At 45.5% G+C, this 19030-nt stretch overlaps 1 protein-coding gene across 7 annotated transcripts in view; it reads left to right on the forward strand.

Annotated features, from left to right (window-relative positions):
- Window positions 1–19030, forward strand: part of Eif2ak4 (eukaryotic translation initiation factor 2 alpha kinase 4) — an 86652-nt gene that overhangs the window by 39534 nt on the left and 28088 nt on the right. For all 7 annotated transcript variants that reach the window (XM_017318909.2, XM_006499625.4, XM_006499626.4 and 4 more), the window contains 9 exons: window positions 2680–3107; window positions 4095–4164; window positions 6507–6590; window positions 8047–8169; window positions 10850–10954; window positions 13046–13103; window positions 13899–13978; window positions 15009–15110; window positions 18144–18197. In XM_017318909.2, coding sequence (XP_017174398.1) covers window positions 2680–3107; window positions 4095–4164; window positions 6507–6590; window positions 8047–8169; window positions 10850–10954; window positions 13046–13103; window positions 13899–13978; window positions 15009–15110; window positions 18144–18197 — 1104 coding nt within the window. The remainder of the gene's footprint in view (window positions 1–2679; window positions 3108–4094; window positions 4165–6506; window positions 6591–8046; window positions 8170–10849; window positions 10955–13045; window positions 13104–13898; window positions 13979–15008; window positions 15111–18143; window positions 18198–19030) is intronic.

Raw genomic sequence — 19030 nt, forward strand, 5'->3', positions numbered from 1 at the left:
CACCTCCCGGAGTTAAAGGCTTTCTTTAAGGCCACCCTGGACTCATTAAGAATACATTGTTCCTGTGTCCTTGGTTGGCTCAGAACAATGACATGAAGAAAAAAAAAAAAAAAAAAACATTACTTACAAGCATCCTTGAGCGGCCAGGATCTCTGCGTGAAGACCATTTCCCTGTGCTTGGATCAGGAGGGGAGTTGACCTCTTCACCTACCCCAGTGTTGTCAGGGAGAAAAGGATTCCAAAGTTAGAACAGAAATGGCATTCAAGCTGGGAGACCGTCTTGATGCCTCATTTTCTAGCCTAGGAAGATGGAAGATTACAAGCACGTCTTAGGGACTGGCACTCTTAGGCCTCTGCTCACTCGGCCTGGGTAAGTGTTATTACGTAATGTAGGAAGAGGCTTCTGCTGTTCTTATATAACTTAAATGTTTTCTAACCCACTAGAGATGCAGGTGAGATGCAGGTTAGAAAGTGTGAAGAACAGCTGAGGTGCGTGCCATGGTTTACGTATGAATGTGACCTCTATCCATGAGGCATGTATGTGTTTGGGATTCTGAGTGTATAGAGAAGCAGGCAGCACTCCTGTGTTGGATGATTTTTGTGTGTTTTGGAGGGTTGTTTTGTTGGGTTTTGGTTTTGTTTGTTTGTTTCTTTTGAAACAAGGTTTCATGGCGCCTGAGCTGCCTGGAAAACACAATGTAGCAGAGATGGCCCTGAACCCTGGTCCTTCTCCTGACAGCTGAGTGCTGGGACTTCAGGCCGGTGTTCCCATGCCTGCTTGATACTGTTCTGGGGATCAAGCCCAGAGTTTGTGTGTACTTGGCAAGTACTCTGCTATGTGAGCTATATCCCTGGCAGGTTTTTGAGAATTATATAGCCCAGGCTGTCCTCAAACTCAGTGTGGCTGAGGATGACCGTAAGCCTCTTGCCTCCATCTCCCTGTGTTAGTGTTTCATAGCCCTCTTAGAAGTGTCTCTCTTACTGCACAGGCCTCTCAGCCAAAGCGACAATTCATCCATCTTCCCACAGTAAAAGAGAGCCAGGCTTGAGCAAGGCAGGTATCTGACAAGAAAACTCATCGTTCTAGGAGGAGTTACAATTCAGTGTCATTTTTATTAACTATATGTCTTTTTTTGATTCTTGAATTTATCTTATCAAACTTTGTTTCTTTCTTGTCTTTTTTTTTTTTTTAAATTGGACAGGCCCCTTGCAACCTTCCTTATTTACACGATCTTAAAGATGGCTAGTGAGCTGCCGTACCAAGGGCATCTTCATCTTCCAGGCCCTCCTTTCTCCTCTTGAGATGCCCTGGCTCTCGCCCCCTCTGCAGACTTCCAGCTGAATTGAGCAGCCTGTTTCACCGCCCCAGCTTCTTTAGTACTTGCCCTTCACCACTTGAGCACTTCCTCATTTGGACGAATGAACTGCTAGGCGTTTTTAGTGCATTGACTCTTACGGAAATGTGAAGGAAAACCTGGGACAGTTTATTCTGTCAAACCAGGGGAGCCTTCAGGGAGGGGTGGTGTGTGAGCACACTGGCCGTGGAGATGTGTTTCTGTTGTTTCGTCATGTTCCTATTTTTATTGCTTGATGTTATATCATCAATTTTGAATCTTAGTTTGGTGACAAAAATCAATGGGCAGCATGCGTGTTGATGGTGACTGCTGCTGTTGGTTGGGCACACCTCCCTGGAGCTGGGGGAGTCTTCTTTCTCCATATGCTCTCATGTATTCCTTATTGTCCCCACTCAGACTAGCAATGAAAATGGATAAATGCCATGTAGGTAAGAAAACTGAGTCTCAAGGAAATCGAATATCTCCCCCCCAGTTGACTTGGCCTTAGAAATTCTTCGTAAAATAAATTTTCATTAAAAAAATTATTTTAGATTTGTTAAAATTTCTGGAGTTTCATCATCCATCATTAGTGACTTCAAATATTAAGAAAATAAAATCAGCAGATGGAAACTTATACTGGCTTTAGAAAATTAATTTTGCTTTAAAACTAAAATGTATTTTGATACGTATTTAGCCTATATAACAACAGAAAATGGGAAGTAATTGTCATGAAATTAATAAAACTTATGGCTCAATATGTTAACCTAATTTTAAAGAAAATGTTACACTTATTAATAAATAAATGATTAAGACAAGCATGGTGGTCCATGCCTGCAATCCCAGCACTCAAAAGATGGAGGCGGACGATTGCAGAGTCCAAGGTTAGCTTTATCTCCATAGGGAGTTTGAGGTCATCCTGGGCTGTAAGAGACCCTGCCTAAAAACAAGAGAAAATGTGTGTTCCGGTAATCCAGGTCTGAAGTAGAAGGATGTCAAGTTCCAGACCTGGCTACATAGTGAGATATTTCCCCAAAAAGAGAGAGGAGAAAAAGGAGGGAGGGGTGAGGGAAAAGGGAAAGAAACACGGAGGCAGAGATGAAACTCATGCCCTCCCCAGTGTCTCCCAGCGGAATCCGCACATCGGAATTTCTTGAACATTTCCCTAGTTTGGGGGCATCCGAAGCTTTCCTTGGCTTGAATTCAAACTTTGTGGCTCTTAGCTATTATTATGGGTTCTCAGACTACAAGTTCTGTTGGGGCGGAAATGGGCCATTCGGTGTAAATGCCAGGGTGCAAGGTTCTGGGCTACAAATCTGACCAGGTCCTGTCCCCTACTGGCCCACAGGTGCAAAACAAGCTTGATGGCTGCTGCTATGCTGTGAAGCGCATCCCTATCAACCCTGCAAGCAGACACTTCCGCCGGATCAAGGGCGAGGTGACACTGCTATCGCGCCTGCACCATGAGAACATTGTGCGCTACTACAACGCCTGGATCGAGCGGCATGAGCGCCCAGCGGTGCCAGGGACACCGCCCCCAGACTGCACACCCCAGGCCCAGGACAGCCCAGCCACCTGCGGGAAAACATCAGGCGACACTGAAGAACTGGGCAGCGTGGAGGCTGCAGCACCGCCACCCATCCTCAGCAGCTCGGTGGAGTGGAGCACATCTGCAGAGCGTTCTACCAGCACCCGCTTCCCAGTCACGGGCCAGGATTCCAGCAGCGATGAGGAGGACGAGGACGAGCGCGATGGCGTCTTCTCCCAGTCCTTTCTGTAAGTGTTTGGGGAGAGGGCCCCTGGTCCCTAACCCAACGGGCCACACCAGGGGTACTCAGAGTCCCAGTGTGTGGACCCTGTTAAGAGAGAAGCAAACTGATGGAAACTTCTCCTTCAGGGAGTAGCCAAATGCAACCCAGAGGAATTTTAAAGATTCCCCATATCCAAGGCTGGAAGAAAGAAGCAGGCGTGATTTCCAATACTTTATCTTGATACATTTAAGAGAATTTGTCACAGGGCACTGCTTTAAATCACAGCTTCCAACTCTGTGGACCACTTAAGAGTCTGGATAACTAACTGGCCTTGAGACTGAAAATTATGACCCAAGGGCAATTGTCTTAGCAATTTACTTCATTGTACTCAGTTGGATAGAATTTATTACAATTCTTAGCCATTAATTACTTTGTGGATAATGGAGCTCGTTCTTAAAGAGGTCTCTGTTGGAGGCTGGAGAGAGGGCTCAGTGGTTGAGAGAGTTTTTTACTCTTTCAGAGGAATTGAATTTGATACCCAGCACCTCCATGACTGCTAGCCATATGTAACTTCAATCACACGCCCCCTTCTGGCCTCCACAGGCGCAGCATACGTATGGAGCACAGACAATGCTGGCCAAACACCCATGCATATAAAATAAAGACTTAAATAACTAAACAAAAGTTCTGTATTTAGGTAACAGAAAAGAAAATGCAACAGCCCAATCTGTATTGGTGTTGTAGAGTAGTGGTGTGTCTTAGTTACTGTGCTATTGATGTAAAGAGACGTCAAAGCCTATCTCAAAGATGCAACTCTTCCAACAAGCCACACCTCCTAGTCCACCAACTGGAGGCAAAGTATTCAGTATATGAAGGAGCTGTAGAGGCCATTCTCTCTCAGACCACCCCATGTAGAGTGCTCGAGCTTCTTGGATTTTCTGGTGAACTAAAAAGAATGTCAGCTTTTTGCTAGGTTTGTTTGTTTAATATATCTTTATTTCTCTTTTTAAAGACCTGCTTCAGATTCTGACAGTGACATCATCTTTGACAATGAAGATGAAAACAGTAAAAGTCAAAATCAGGTAAATATGTAAGTAGAAGTTCCCTAGCTTCCCTCAGCGTGCTATGTAAGGAAATGACATCATCGAATGTTATAAACACAGGCAGAATGTCAGAGCCTTAGTCTGGTAGGTGGATATCAGTTTAAAAATACACCCAGTCATTTAAAATACATCCTATTTGTGTTTTGGGCTTTTATTCACACCATAAATTCATACTGACATATAGAAGAAGTAAATTGGCATGCCGTACTTTTTCACATGGTGGAAAGTTTCCCGGAGGGGCTAGAGAGTCGGCTTAGCAGTTAAGAGCTCTTACGGCTCTTGCAGGCCTGAGCTTGGCTCCCATCCCCCACATGATAACTCACAACACCTGTAAACCGAGTCCCGGGGATCCAGTGGCCTCTGCCTCCACGGGCATCTGTGAGATAAACCATCTTCTAGAACAGTGTTTTAACCAGGTAGTGTGAGCCTGTAATGTCTGGTGAGTAAACATAAAGGACCACCGCGCCTTGTTTTATTTCTGATGTTGTGAACAAGAGGAGAGAATGCCAGAATGCACCTTACTTTTAGTAAACGTAAGTTTTGTTGCTAGAGCTTGTCCTTTGCAGGGGCTGGAAAGATGGCTGGAGGGGGTGGGGGGGTTACGAGCATGCACTGTCCTTGAAAAGGAGCTGAGCCCAGTTCCCAGGTCAGGCAGGCAGGTCGCAGCTCCTGTAACTCCAGTGCCAGATGCTTACTAGATGTGTACTAGGTGTGATGTGAAGCATGCTTCTCCATATGGCTCATGGCTTTAAAAACTTGACAAATATTCTGGACCCTCAGATCCCATGTAGCCCTGCTTCCTTCTCTGGTCAGGATGCAGAGCCACAGGCTGGTGCCTCAAGTAGGAACGGTGAGCTGACAATTGTGACTAAATGTGGTCTGTAATAGCTATGTTACTTGGAATAACAGGATAATCCCTGGCATTTATGAGCTCACTCACAGGGTGTAAACATGTAGACACTGTTTGAAGATTTGAATGAATTAGCCAGTATGGTTTTAATAAGTATTGTTAATTAAAAGCCACTTATGCCCCTTTGCTTTCATTTTTTAATATAAAGTTAGCTACAATAATAGCATAAGTAATCTAAACTGCTAAAGCAAAAGTTATATTTGCTTTAGTGTTCGTTGTGCATTTAATTATCAGGGGCATCAAATTTATGCTTCCAGTTTGGTTCAATTAAAGACGACATCCCATGAGCATTGTAATTGATGGGTAGAAACCTCAAGGGCTTAATAATCTCCACAGACGCTTCACAAAGAGTGTAAGTAATTTAGTACTTGAATCCAGTTATTTCCAAAGTAGAACTTTTTAATTTTCTTTGAAAAGGGAAAATATTGAAAAATGTTCTTCCTCATAAAAACTGTAGTCAGGGGACCAGAGAGCAGTTAAGAACATGAGGTGTTCTTCAGAGCACTGATTCCAAGCAGTGTCTGCTGGCTCACAGCTGCCTGGGTCTCAGGAAACCCTGTGTCCTCCTGTAGCCTCCACAGGCACTGGCCCTCACACATACACACCCACACACAGGCATGCACATAGAGGCAGAACTAGATAAGATGAAACCAGAAGAAAGGCTTTAAAACCTAGTACAATGCATCTGTATATGCTGCTGTTTGAGGTTATGCATACCATATGCACTGCCCCATGGAGGCTCTAGTTGCCCTGGGGAGGCTAGAGGGCGCTGGATCCCCTGAAATGTAGAGTTAGGTGGTTGTGAGCGGCCTGATGTGAGTGCTGGGAATGGAGCCCAGGTCCTCTGCAAGAGCAGTAAGCACTCTAAAACCACTGAGCCCTTACCATTTTCTGGGCTCTCCAGCCCTAGAAAAGACTTTTTAAAAGATATTAGAGAGAAAATTACCTATGGGAGACAAGCAAATTGGCCTTGTGAGGAAGGAGGCTGCTTATCACGTGCTATGTGAGTGGCAGGTAAGATGTGTTCAGGGTGTAGCTCAGAGGACACTGAACCTTCTGACAGTGTGAAGACATCTGTTAACACAGGCTCACCCTGTATTCATTCCATCCTTCTTATCAGTAGATCTCAAAGTAAGGCCTGAGCAGGAGTCTGTGTATTGCACATCTTACCTATCTCCTATGGCTCCCAGGGTTGTGTGTAAGCTCTGCAGAATCTGCTCACACCAGACTTTCCCTTTAAGTACTCCAAGCTCCTAAAGGGTGGTGGTTGTACTCTGCTCTGCTGATGTCCCCTAAAGCGATGGAGGCCATTGCACAGGAGACTGGGGCCTTAGACACAAGTTCTTGAAGGTGATGATGCTCTTGTTTAATTTCAGCCCTCAGTTTGAGTTCTGTGTTCCTCTTGGCTTAGGATGAAGACTGCAATCAAAAGGACGGTAGCCATGAGATTGAGCCTTCAGTGACAGCTGAGGCTGTGCACTACCTTTATATCCAGGTGAGACGCTGGTGGACAGCTCCGGGATGGAGTGCCTCTCACTGCTTGTGGCAGTTATGTTTTTATGATGGACTGTAAGGTTATGGACAAAAGAGGGCTGATTGGCATTGCTAAAGAGTAATTGGCACCAGGCAATGATAGCACAAGCCTTTAATCCCAGCACTTGAGAGGCAGAGGCAGGCGGATTTCTGAGTTCGAGGCCAGCCTGGTCTACAGAGTGAGTTCCAGGACAGCCAGGGCTACACAGAGAAACCCTGTCTCGAAGAGAAAAAAAAAAAAAAAAGAGCAATTGGCCAGGGAAGCTGTAACATGGAAGCCTTTCCCCCAGCCTTGAACCTGTTCTTTTTGCAGTGTTTTCAGGAGGCACCATGGGGCAGCCCTGGACTTAGGCTGGGCAAGTGCACATCCTAGATCTACCTGTCGTCACTGTGTGAGCTCAGATGAAGTGCCTCAGTTTCCCACAGATTAACTAACTATTGATACTTCTCAACCGTGTCTGAGTCCCGGGAATGCAGGAGTGGGCAGGCCTTAACTCTCTGTATGTGCCCTTTCTCTAAATAGCCCTGTGACGTGGGTGGGACTCTTGGGAGTTGGGCCCTGAGTGAGACCTGGAAGGTGACTCAGAATGGGCTGGGGATTCTGAGGATGAGGATGAAGGCTGAGGTGTAAAACAGAGCAGCACTTCTGCCTGAGGAATTTCCCACTCTGGCCCTGGCTGGGACCCTAAGCTAGTTTCACACATTGACCTTAGACTTAAATGATGCTACAGTGTTTTCTCTCTTAATACACCAAGAAAGGGTGAGACAGAGCCCCTACTCGAATGTGTCCATGCTTGTAATGTTTTTCTCTAGATTCAAAAAGCATTTGTTATTCGTGTACAAATAAATCCGAGGACATCATTAGGCTAATTAGCTATTCTTGGAAATTTGAGATTGGAAACAATCTTGTAACATAATAACATCTTATTGCAATCTCTGTTTTCATGTTTGTGACAAGGGTTTTAAACAAAAAAAAGGATTTTAAAAACAAGCAGCCAGCATAGCATGCAAGTGGTCCTGGCTCAATCCCACCGCGGGGGACTGGGGAGAGTGTTATAGTGCCTGCTAATATTATGTATATCTGCCCTAATATATTCTTCAGTATTCTTGGTTATTAATATTATTATTAAACACATATATGCTTCTATAGGTTTTAGGGGGTGTTTGGGTGCTGGGGATGGTGCTTCGTGCATGCTTGTAATGTGCTCTATCATTGAGCCAATTCATATGCAAGATGGGTTTTTTCATACTGTCATTTGTTTTATTTTTTTAGCATTAAAAAAAAGGTAGCTCTTTCCAAGACTTTTTAAAATCCCTGTTATAAGTTTTACCATGAGTGATTGTATTGACCACAGCTCCCCTCCTTTATCCTGAGCCTTCGCTGTGATCGGCTCGACCTGGTTTGTTCTTCTCTGTAGATGGAGTACTGCGAGAAGAGCACGCTGCGGGACACCATTGACCAGGGGCTGTTCCGAGACACCAGCCGGCTCTGGAGGCTTTTCCGAGAGATTCTGGATGGATTAGCTTATATCCATGAGAAAGTAAACTTTATAACGTCTCATGTCTCATACCTCTCTTCACATAAATTGTTCATTTATGTTGCATGATTTGTGCATGTGTTGTGGGAATTAGGGATACACTCCCCATGTACTTGTGGATGTAGGTGGGTTGGATGAGAACAGCCCCACAGGCTCATATTTGAATCCTTAGTCTCCAGTTGGTGGAACTGTTTGGGAAGGATTAGGATGTAGGGACTTGTTGGAGGAAGTGTGTCACTTTGAGGTTTCAGAATGTAAGCTCTCAGCTACTGTTGCAGCGTCATGCCTGCCTGCCTGCCTGCTGCCGTATTCTGTACTCCCAGCCTTGATGGGCATAGACTTTAAGTCCAGTTTAACTCTTTTTTTCTGTAAGTTGCCTTTATCAAAAGAAAAGTAATGAAAACAGGTGTCTTCTTTTGTTGCTCTTTGTTTTGTTTTGTTTTGTTTTGTTTTGAGACAAGGTCTCTTGCTGCACACAAGCTTGCCACTTGAGCTAAGCTGGCTGCACAGCCAGCCCTCAGGGTCTGTTTGTCTGCCAATCTCTGTGCCCAGCTTTTATGTGGATGTCGAGTATCTGAATTCAGGTCCTCAAGCTTTTATAGCAAATACTCTACCTACTGAACCATCTTCTGGCTTACAGAAATTATACAAACGTAATAAACTTATATTAAAAATCAAACAGAAAATGGAGAATAAGCACACAAAACAAAACAAGGGAGGAAACTATGGATATGATCAAATAGTCTTTTACAATTATTTGTATATTTGTATATACGTGTGTGATCCAGTGAATGCCACTGTGCACATGTGGAGGTCAGAGGACAATTTTCTTTCCTTTTACCATGTGAATTATATGAATTAAACTCAGGTTATCAGGCTTTGTGACAAGGACCTTTGCCTGCTGAGCCACCTTGCTGGTCATGGTGTCTGTCTTATCATCACATAGCCTAAGAGCACCAAAATATTCGCTCACTGACCCTTTACAAGACGTCCACTCTGTAAGGAAGGCATTTGGATGTACAAAGTGTTGAGGATGATTGGAGTGGTGAATTAGTTAACTGCTTTGGCTCCTGCCGCACTGGTGGCACACGCCCTGCCCCTGCCCAAGAGCTCTCTGGATTCCTGAATGACAGACACACACACACCGACTAATTTTGTTATGCCTTGACTAGCTCAATGGTGGGCACTTCTAAACCTCCCTGCAGCCAGCACATTCCCCCTGCGGCATTCCTGACTTAACACCTCTTCAATCTATGTTTTATCTTGTTACCCTGGCTCCTTCTGGGTGCCCTCATTATCTTTGCTGCCCAAGACGCCTCTGGGCAGCCCTTCTGAGGCCACTTTCCTCGTGCCTACATTTCCTCCATTGCTCCCTCTGTTCCTTCTCTGCCTGGTCCATCCTATTCCCTTCTTCTGGCCGAGAGCCTTTCTTTCTTCTCCTGGGAACATAGAAGTCCCACCTCTCTCTCTCTCTCTCTCTCTCTCTCTCTCTCTCTCTCTCTGCCCAGCCATTGGCCGTTGGCTCTTTATTGATCAATCGAAAACCAATTGGGGCCAGGGCCCTTCAGCATTTGGACACGCAGATTCCCGGTTTGGGCGCATTAGAACTAATCCCCAGCAGATGATCCTTTCGACGTTCCGTGTAGGGTGAGAATGTGGTTCATACATACAGATCTGGTTCCCGGTGACCTAATGCTGTGCTTCCTGGGAACCTGGAGGAACTAGGGATCTGCCTAGCAGAGAGTAGTGGGGCTCAGTAACTTAGCTCAGCTGTGTGTAGGAATGGCATTTTAAGGCTAGAAGTTGGCTGTTCAAGGTGAAGGCTCTCAGGCCTGGCTCCGAGGTCAGACAGTGCTCATGTCTTAAACATGTAATTATCTAATGTTGGGGCTTTTTCTCCTCTGCCTCAATTTTTTGGAACTTCAAAATGTTTATACTGTGCCTTGTTAATATTGAGAAGCCATGGAATCTACATGGCATAATTTGCAAGGTGGAAAATAAAAGGGAATTCTAGTGGGCATCATTGGGCCTCTCTCTGTGCATCACCTACATACACAGAGGCACAAACATGCAGCAAACCTGTGCTTGAGAGGGACGCTTGTTCTCAGAGCCAGAGGAGTATATACCATATGGTATATGCCTTTGTACCATACAAAAGACCAGAGAAGCGTTTTTATTACATTTAGCATCTTCTGCATAGAACAGTAAGCATGCTGAGCCCTTCCGAGGAGGAGAAAGCAGGATTCCTGTGATGTCATCATTGAGCTCCTGAGAGCTGGTGGCATAGACCTGAACTGTTAGAACAGTGTGCCAGGCTCATGAAAGAGGCAAAACAGGGAGATGTCGGTGCAGCTGGAATGAGAGGACAAGTCCAGGAGTGTGGCAGGCAGAAGTAGTGCAAAGGAAAACGGCAGAGGAAGGAGAGTAGGGCCTGAGCAGAGCACAGGGAAAGCCAGCAGGAGTCTCTGGGGAGCCAGGGAGCAGAGCCTGGGGGTTGCCCCTGCTCAGGACCACCAGCAGAGAGGTCAGAGGTCACAGGACGGACATTCCAGAGACCAGGAAGTCCATGGGAGAAGACTCATCCAGTGGTCATCACAACCCTCTTCCTTTAAAGTCGGGAAACAGAGTGCTGAGTTCTGTGTGGGAAGAAGCAGTGGATGGACTCTTCATTGTCTTCCAACAGGGAATGATTCATCGCGACTTGAAGCCTGTCAATATTTTTTTGGATTCTGATGACCATGTGAAAATAGGTGACTTTGGCCTGGCAACAGACCATCTGGCCTTCACTGTGAGTTGTTTGTTTGTTTGTTTGTTTGTTTGTTTTATTTTAAATTAGGCTATGCCTGTAAATGACTTGGGTACCTTAATAACCCTGGAAACACAGAGATGGGATAATGATCTCCTGTTCTCCTTCCATGTCTTCCTCTACTGTGAGGCAAGCCTGAAGGGACAGTCTGCAAGTGTGTCTTAGGTTCTGAATCTTAGGGATGTAAAGTTATTGGTTTATGAACAATGTTTAGGTAAAAGGCATATGATGCTTTATGAAATAATTTGGCAGTTGGGTCTCCTTACTGGGCATTTGACAAGCTCTTGCATCTGAGGAACTTTCCACTGGCTTGCAAAAGTAAGTCTCAGTCCTGGACAAACACTGGCTCTGACACTACTGATTAGTTTAGCATACAGAGCTAATTAATGTGAGGGGTAAGAAACAGTGAGATGAGAGTAAGGAGAGGAGGAGATGTGTGGCCATGTGGAACAGGAAACATTGTAGACCCAGTGCTGTAGCACTGGTGAAGTATTTAATCAGTTAAACCCAGGTGTTCAAGACCAACCTGGGCCACATAATGAGACCCCCATCACCCAAAGGAAAATAAAGACTGCATACAACAGTGGCACTCCAGATGGACCCTAGAAGGTCAGTGGGAGTGTAGCAGGCCAAAATCCAGGGCAGGGCACAGTAAAACCAGGACAAGAATCACCAGCATGAGCTAACAGCCAAGGTGAGCAGACTCGGCTATGTGAACATCCCATGTTCTGACTGGCTGAAACTGTGAAGTGTAGAAAAGCTGATGTATAAAGAGGAAGTCTTTGGAAATTGGGCAGCTTTGAGGGCCAGGGCCCTATTTAATTATCATAAGCTAGCTTTTAGGTCCCATGATCTGTAGTAAGTGTAGCTCATTCCAAGACTGGTCAGAAAAAGAAAATGGAATTTAGATGGTGACAAGATGGACCGCCAGGGCTAATTTCGCAGATGAAGTTAGGAGCGGAGAGTGAGGAGGTAGAAAAAAGCTGGAAGTGAAAGTAGGTGCCTGTCCTCCCAGGACTCAGAAGGCAGAGGCAGGAGGACCACAACAAGTTCAAGACCAGCTTAGGTTGCATAGCAAGTTCTAGGCCAGTCAGAGCTGCAGAGTGAGACCCTGACACCCACCACAGCAAAGAAATAGAAGAGGAGCAATAAGGACTGGGTCCTGAGCAGAGCAGATAAAGTGTATTGAGAAGTGCTGAAACCAAGCCCGGATGACATGGTGAGATGTTGTCCCCAACTAAAGAGCTCAGTGAGGTGTTGGGAGTAGAGGAGAGGCTCTACAGTCTCAGCAAGCTGCACACAGCCTTATCCCTGCCCTTTGCCCAGGCCTTGTCAGAACTCATGCGTCGGCTATAAAATGTGTGCATTTGGGACCTGCAGCAAAGGAGAACAAAAGGCAAGCGACAGCACCCGGAACATGTCCTCCTGCAAGACCACATCTCCTAGGCCTCCCCCAAATAGTCAGCAACTAGAGACCAAGTATTCAAATGCCCAAGACTTATGAAGGATATCCCATTCAAACCTCTAGACTTGGTTTAGGGTGTGACCATTAGAGCTGTGTGAAAGAGGGCAAAGCAGTCCAGTGTGTGCTTCAGCAAGGGACAATGGGGCCAAGTTAGTGACCAACCTTTAGGGAAAAAAATAGCAAAACTGACATGGAAGAGGCTGTAGTACTAGGAAAGGTAGAGCAATGTTTGTCACTGTTTTTAATTCTCTTGTGCTTCCTGATAAACAGCCTCTATTCCTGGAGTTTGTGGGATGAACATAAGTTGGTTTCTCTAAGAGTCTGGGTATTTCAGTCCTGAAGAGAGCTGTCCACTGAATTCATTCTCCTCTTGCTTTCTCTGGGTTTCCGTTGAGCCCTGCATGAATGGGTTAACTAAATATAAAAAATAAGTAAATGTGTTAAGTCAAAAAACCAGGTAATAATTATTCTGTGGTCCCTGTTAGCTTTTCAGTCTTCACTTAGAAACAGGTGAGCCATTGCCATGAACTGCTGGAAGGCTTTAATCCATCCTCGCTTGTGTTTAATCTGTATGCACTTGTGATTAATCCATCTTCACTGTGTTCTAGGCTGAAGGTAAACAGGACGACCAGGCAGGTGACGGAGTGATTAAGTCAGACCCTTCAGGTAAGCCTTTATTTCATCCATGTGTTTAAAAGGAGACCATAAAACTTCTCAACCTGAAATCTGCCTTTTACTTATAAAGACTTTATTCTGAAGCAAATTGAAATTATCCTTTAAATAGTCTTTATGGAAGTTTAAGGTTTTTTTCCTTTCGCTATGTTAATTATTCTTAAGAAGCATAAGCTCTGTCATTAGTAGAACAACGGTGATGATGGTCCCCTGGGGGCCCAAAGTGTTGGTGCTGTAAGGTTACCTCAAACCCAGCCTTCCTGGGGCTTTATCCAGTCCTAGCCTTCCTGTGTAAGCAGAGGCCTGTATGTGAGGCCGTGTGGACAGTCTAGGGTGTACAAAATCATCCGTACAGTGTTCACTTTCCTCCTGGGGGTAGGGGGATGGCAGATAACAGATCCAGCCCAGCCTCACTTTTATAAAGAAGCTCTTTTGTTCTGGGCCAGCGAGACAGCTCAGCAAGTAAAGTTGCTTGCCACTGAGCCTGATGACCTGAGGTCAGCCTCTTGAGCCCACAGAGTGGAAGGAGACAATGAACTCCCACAAGTTGTCCTCTGACTCCCACATACATGCCACAGCGTCCACACATCCACACAAATAAATAAATATAACTAGGAGTTAGGAGGAAGCCCTTTGGTTTTAAGTTTACTCTATCTGGAGCTAGGGGTGTAGCTCACTGCCCCTCACCGGCATGCACAAGGCCCTGGGTTCAGTACTGAGCACTGTGAAACAGCAACACCAGGAATAACTTAGTCCCTGGCTGAAATGCTTCCCTCCTTTCCTCCATAGGCCATTTGACTGGCATGGTTGGTACTGCTCTGTATGTAAGCCCTGAGGTCCAAGGAAGCACCAAGTCTGCATACAACCAGGTACAGTGTGTGTGTGTGTGTGTGTGTGTGTGTGTGTGTGTGTGTGTGGTGGGGTCTCAGAGTAAGTGACAAGTGTGACCATCAGGACTGTACCATGTAGGGTTTAGTGACCAGCTGAAGTAGGAACAGTCATTCTAGGCAGAGCATGCAGCAGTGCCCCAGGGCAGCAACGGAAGCTGGCATCGTTGCTGCAGAAGTTGGCAGTTCCTCTATCCATTAGGACTATGGGAGCTAGCCTCTATGCTGTTCCCCTCCCCCGTCAGGTACATAGGGAACAAGGCAGCCACCGGAGTAACAGCTGTGTACAGGAGGTCAGAGAGCTGACCCAGTGATGGCGAAACCCATGTTGAGCAGGAAGCAATGGAAGAGAAATGCCCTAAATTAGGATGAGGCCTGTGAAGAATGGAACTGAGTAGCAAGGCAGTAGTGGGGCCTGGCAGGCATTCAGAATTGCTTTCTTCTGCTCTGGGCATTCAACTCTAAGGGCCTTGCACATTCTAGGCGGTACTCCACCATCAAGCTACGTCCTGAAACTCATACAAGGATGCCATTTAGAATAAATAATGGACAAAGATAAGTGAGGGCTAGGGATGTGGCTCAGTCGGTAGAGCACTTGCCTGGAAAGTGACAGGCTTGGTCCTATCAGTAGCACTGACAAGCATGGATAGAGCCTGCCAAAGAGGGGAAAGGCTGAAACAGTGGAATAGCAAGCATCAAAAAAGGGTCGTGGTAAGGTGAATGCATTCTGTACAATAAGTTTAAACAGCGCAAGAGACTAGATCTCAAATGTTATTACCAGAGAGAGGGAGAGGAGGTGGGAGGGATGGCAGCTGTGCTAGCAGATAGACATGTTAGCTTCACTGTGATCGTCATTTCTCAGTGAAAATTTTGGATGATTTGCTTTTAAAATTATAGGTCTAAAAACTTGTTTCAGAACAGATCTTCGTATTTCTCAACTAAACCCCCAAGCTCCTGGAAATGCCATTTTGATATCAGAACTCTCTAAAGGCAATTTCTGTTTTCCCCACAGAAAGTGGATCTCTTCAGCCTGGGAATTATCTTCTTTGAGATGTCTTATCACCCGATGGTGACTGCCTCAGAAAGAATTTTCGTTCTCAACCAACTTCGAGATGTGGGTGTCAGATATATTTGATGAATACATTTCCAGTATCCTCAGTGTCGTATGGAGATCAGAACTCAAGGACTTTTTCCTGATATTTATAAAATAGAAGAGGCTATCAATTGTTGATTTAAAAAACAAAACGGTCTTAGCCAGTAGCCCAGGCTAGCCTGAAACATGAGATTCCCCTCTCTTATCCTTCTGAATGCTGGGATTGCAGTGCACGGCCCCAAGCCTGGCTGCCTCCTCTAATTTCAATGACTCATTGTCCAATTCATGATAAGCTGATCATGCTGTCGTTTTCAGTAAAATGTCTTTGGGACAAGGAGTGTCACCTCATTTAAGTTGCCAGCATAGTGGTTTTAGTAACTAAATTTGTCAGCCTATGTTGTCCTGTGCTCTAGTAAGAGAAATCACACCCCTGTCAACATGCCCAGTGATGAGGAACAGTTTGGTTTATTTGAGGCGAGCCAGCCTAGGCTACATGACATTCCAGACCTTATCTTCTCACCCCCTCCAAACATAAAGGTTTATATTGGATGGATCTGGTTTTGTAAAGCAAATCTGAATGACCAGAAGTTAAAGTGGATCTGAAGTCTGGAGCCAGGTCTCTGTGGTAGAGACTTTGCTAACCCTGGCACACACACATGTGGCTCTCAGCAGTCACTTGAGCTGTTTTTCCCAGTGAAATTCCCACTCATGTTTTTGAGATAAACCCTTCCTCAGTTGCTGTTTGTGCTCATAGGGGTGAGTGTTACAGGGAGCCCGGACAAGGGTGCCCATGACAATGGGGCATTAAGAAAGTAGAAAGTAAAGTCTGGGCAATTTGGACTGTTACTCATGAAACAGGTCTGGAGAGCCTTTCTCATCCTTAGGGAGCAAAGGCAAGCCTAAGTATTTGTTAAGTTAAATCACATAGAACAAGCCAGGCATGGAGGGGCATGCCTACAGTCCCAGCATGTAAGAGAGACAGAGCATGAGTTCAAGGCTAGTCTGGACTACACATGAGCAAGACCCTGTCCACATGGCACTAATAGACCACAGCAGACAAGTGAGTTAGTGAACACACTGAGGTTGCTCCTGAGTCAGCAGTGTACACACTGAGGATGTTCCTATGAGTCAGCAGTGAACACACTGAGGTTTCTCCTGAGTCAGCAGTGCACACACTGAGGATGTTCCTATGAGTCAGCAGTGAACACACTGAGTATATTCCTGAGTCAGCAGTGCACACACTGAGGATGTTCCTATGAGTCAGCAGTGAACACACTGAGTATATTCCTGAGTCAGCAGTGCACACACTGAGTATATTCCTGAGTCAGCAGTGCACACACTGAGGATGTTCCTATGAGTCAGCAGTGCACACACTGAGGATGTTCCTATGAGTCAGCAGTGAACACACTGAGGTTTCTCCTGAGTCAGCAGTGAACACACTGAGGATGTTCCTATGAGTCAGCAGTGAACACACTGAGGTTTCTCCTGAGTCAGCAGTGCACACACTGAGGATGTTCCTATGAGTCAGCAGTGCACACACTGAGGATGTTCCTATGAGTCAGCAGTGCACACACTGAGTATATTCCTGAGTCAGCAGTGCACACACTGAGGATGTTCCTATGAGTTAGCAGTGCACACACTGAGGATGTTCCTATGAGTCAGCAGTGCACACACTGAAGATGTTCCTGAGTCAGCAGTGCACACACTGAGGATGTTCCTGAGTCAGCAGTGCACACACTGAGGATGTTCCTATGAGTCAGCAGTGCACACACTGAGGATGTTCCTATGAGTCAGCAGTGCACACACTGAGGATGTTCCTATGAGTCAGCAGTGCACACACTGAAGATGTTCCTGAGTCAGCAGTGCACACACTGAGGATGTTCCTGAGTCAGCAGTGCACACACTGAGGATGTTCCTATGAGTCAGCAGTGCACACACTGAGGATGTTCCTATGAGTCAGCAGTGCACACACTGAAGATGTTCCTGAGTCAGCAGTGCACACACTGAGGATGTTCCTGAGTCAGCAGTGCACACACTGAGGATGTTCCTATGAGTCAGCAGTGCACACACTGAGGATGTTCCTATGAGTCAGCAGTGCACACACTGAGAATGTTCCTATGAGTCAGCAGTGCACACACTGAAGATGTTCCTGAGTCAGCAGTGCACACACTGAGGATGTTCCTATGAGTCAGCAGTGCACACACTGAGGATGTTCCTATGAGTCAGCAGTGCACACACTGAAGATGTTCCTGAGTCAGCAGTGCACACACTGAGGATGCTCTGTGGACACTTTGGGGAGCAATCTGTATTTTGGAAAGCAGTGTGTGGGTAGCAGTTGCTAAGGCATAGATGGACCGAGGGTGTTTCTGCATGCACCTTAGCTGGGATGGACCTAGATGTCCTTGAGGAAGCCCCTTTCTGTAATCTGAAATTGCTTTTTCAATTCAGGAATATGTAAACTATCGGTTACTCTTGTAGCTGAGGTCCTGCTCATCAGAAAAGCAGGGACTCAGAGGAATTGGAAGTGGGATTTGGAGTTGGTGCTAACTGAATTTGCCCGTTGCTTTTGGCTTGTTTGTTTCTAAGTCAGGCCTTATGCAGCAGCAGCTGGCCTCTGACTTGGCTGTGTCTGAAGCCACCTGTGACCCACCCACCTCCGCCTCTACCTCCCACCTCCTCTTAGGTTGATGATTTCCTGGAATCTTGCCTTTCTTCACCATGTGTTTCACTAAACTGCTTTGTGTTTCTGTGCAACCCTTACACTTAATTTATTCCTTATGCTGACTTTTATTGACAATTACAGTCATGGCAAAAATCTCTTATTTAAATTATCTTTTATTTAAACTTAAAGGAGGTGATTTGCATAACGGAGGCCATCATTTGGGTAACGTCCACATTAATAGACTGTGTACTGAAGAGTGAGCACAGGGCGTGGAGAAGGTGTCATGTTAGCAAATTTTAATTTGCTCTTTGGTTATCTTACTGTGCTGAATAAAAGCTTTGCCTCTGGCAGCCTGCCAAGCGCTTGCTGATTTGAATATAATACTCTTTTAGCCCACATCGCCCAAGTTTCCAGACGACTTCGATGATGGAGAACATACAAAGCAGGTAATTTGCTGAGGCTTTAATTGCTGGTCTGCAGCCTTGGGTTTTAATTACTGTTTCTCTTGGTTTTCAATTAGAAATCTTCTGCCACTCGTTCTCTTGTGTTCACGGAACACCGTGGGGAAAATAGCAAAAGATGGAGGAGCTCTTAAGATGTTACTAGGCTTGAAATGCACTATAAAAAGGCCAGGGTCTGAAAGCAAATTAACCCACTCCAGAGCTCTTTGTGTATTCAATTGTGCCTTCAAGTGTTACTTGGACCGCTGGCTTAGCTGGGAAGAAATGCTTTTACAGCAAATTGCTTTAGATAAAACTTAGGACATACAGGCAAAAAATTATAATCTCTGTTTTATGGGTGAAGTAACTCAGGTTGTACAGAAAGGACTACACTTTCCAAGTGGTCTGCTGTTAGAAGGTCTTGGGATTATTTGGTTTTATAGCACGGGGGAATCAAACCTAGGTCCTCCACATGCTAGGCAAGTATTCCACCACTGAGCAGTAGCTGTTACAGTATTTCAAGCATGGACATTTCTCACGTACACCATAGCTATCGGGGACAGGGGGGCAGGGAGATGGTTCATCCTACGCTAACACTAGCACCCAAATAACATGAGAGACCCTAAGTGAGCTGTGTACCATTCTCTGGTATTCCTTTCTTCTTTCTGATAGTTGTTTGCTGTGGTGAAACCTTCACTCGTTAATACTCAGGTCATAGGGAAATTTCTTCCTTACACTGACTGTTATTGACAGTGATAGTCAGGGCAAAAGTATCTTCTTTAAACTATCAGCATTGAGAACAGGAACATAAACAGAGCATGTCAACATTTGCAACTTCT

The sequence above is a fragment of the Mus musculus genome, chromosome 2, assembly GCF_000001635.26.
Source record: "Mus musculus strain C57BL/6J chromosome 2, GRCm38.p6 C57BL/6J".
Classification (NCBI taxonomy): Eukaryota; Metazoa; Chordata; class Mammalia; order Rodentia; family Muridae; genus Mus; species Mus musculus.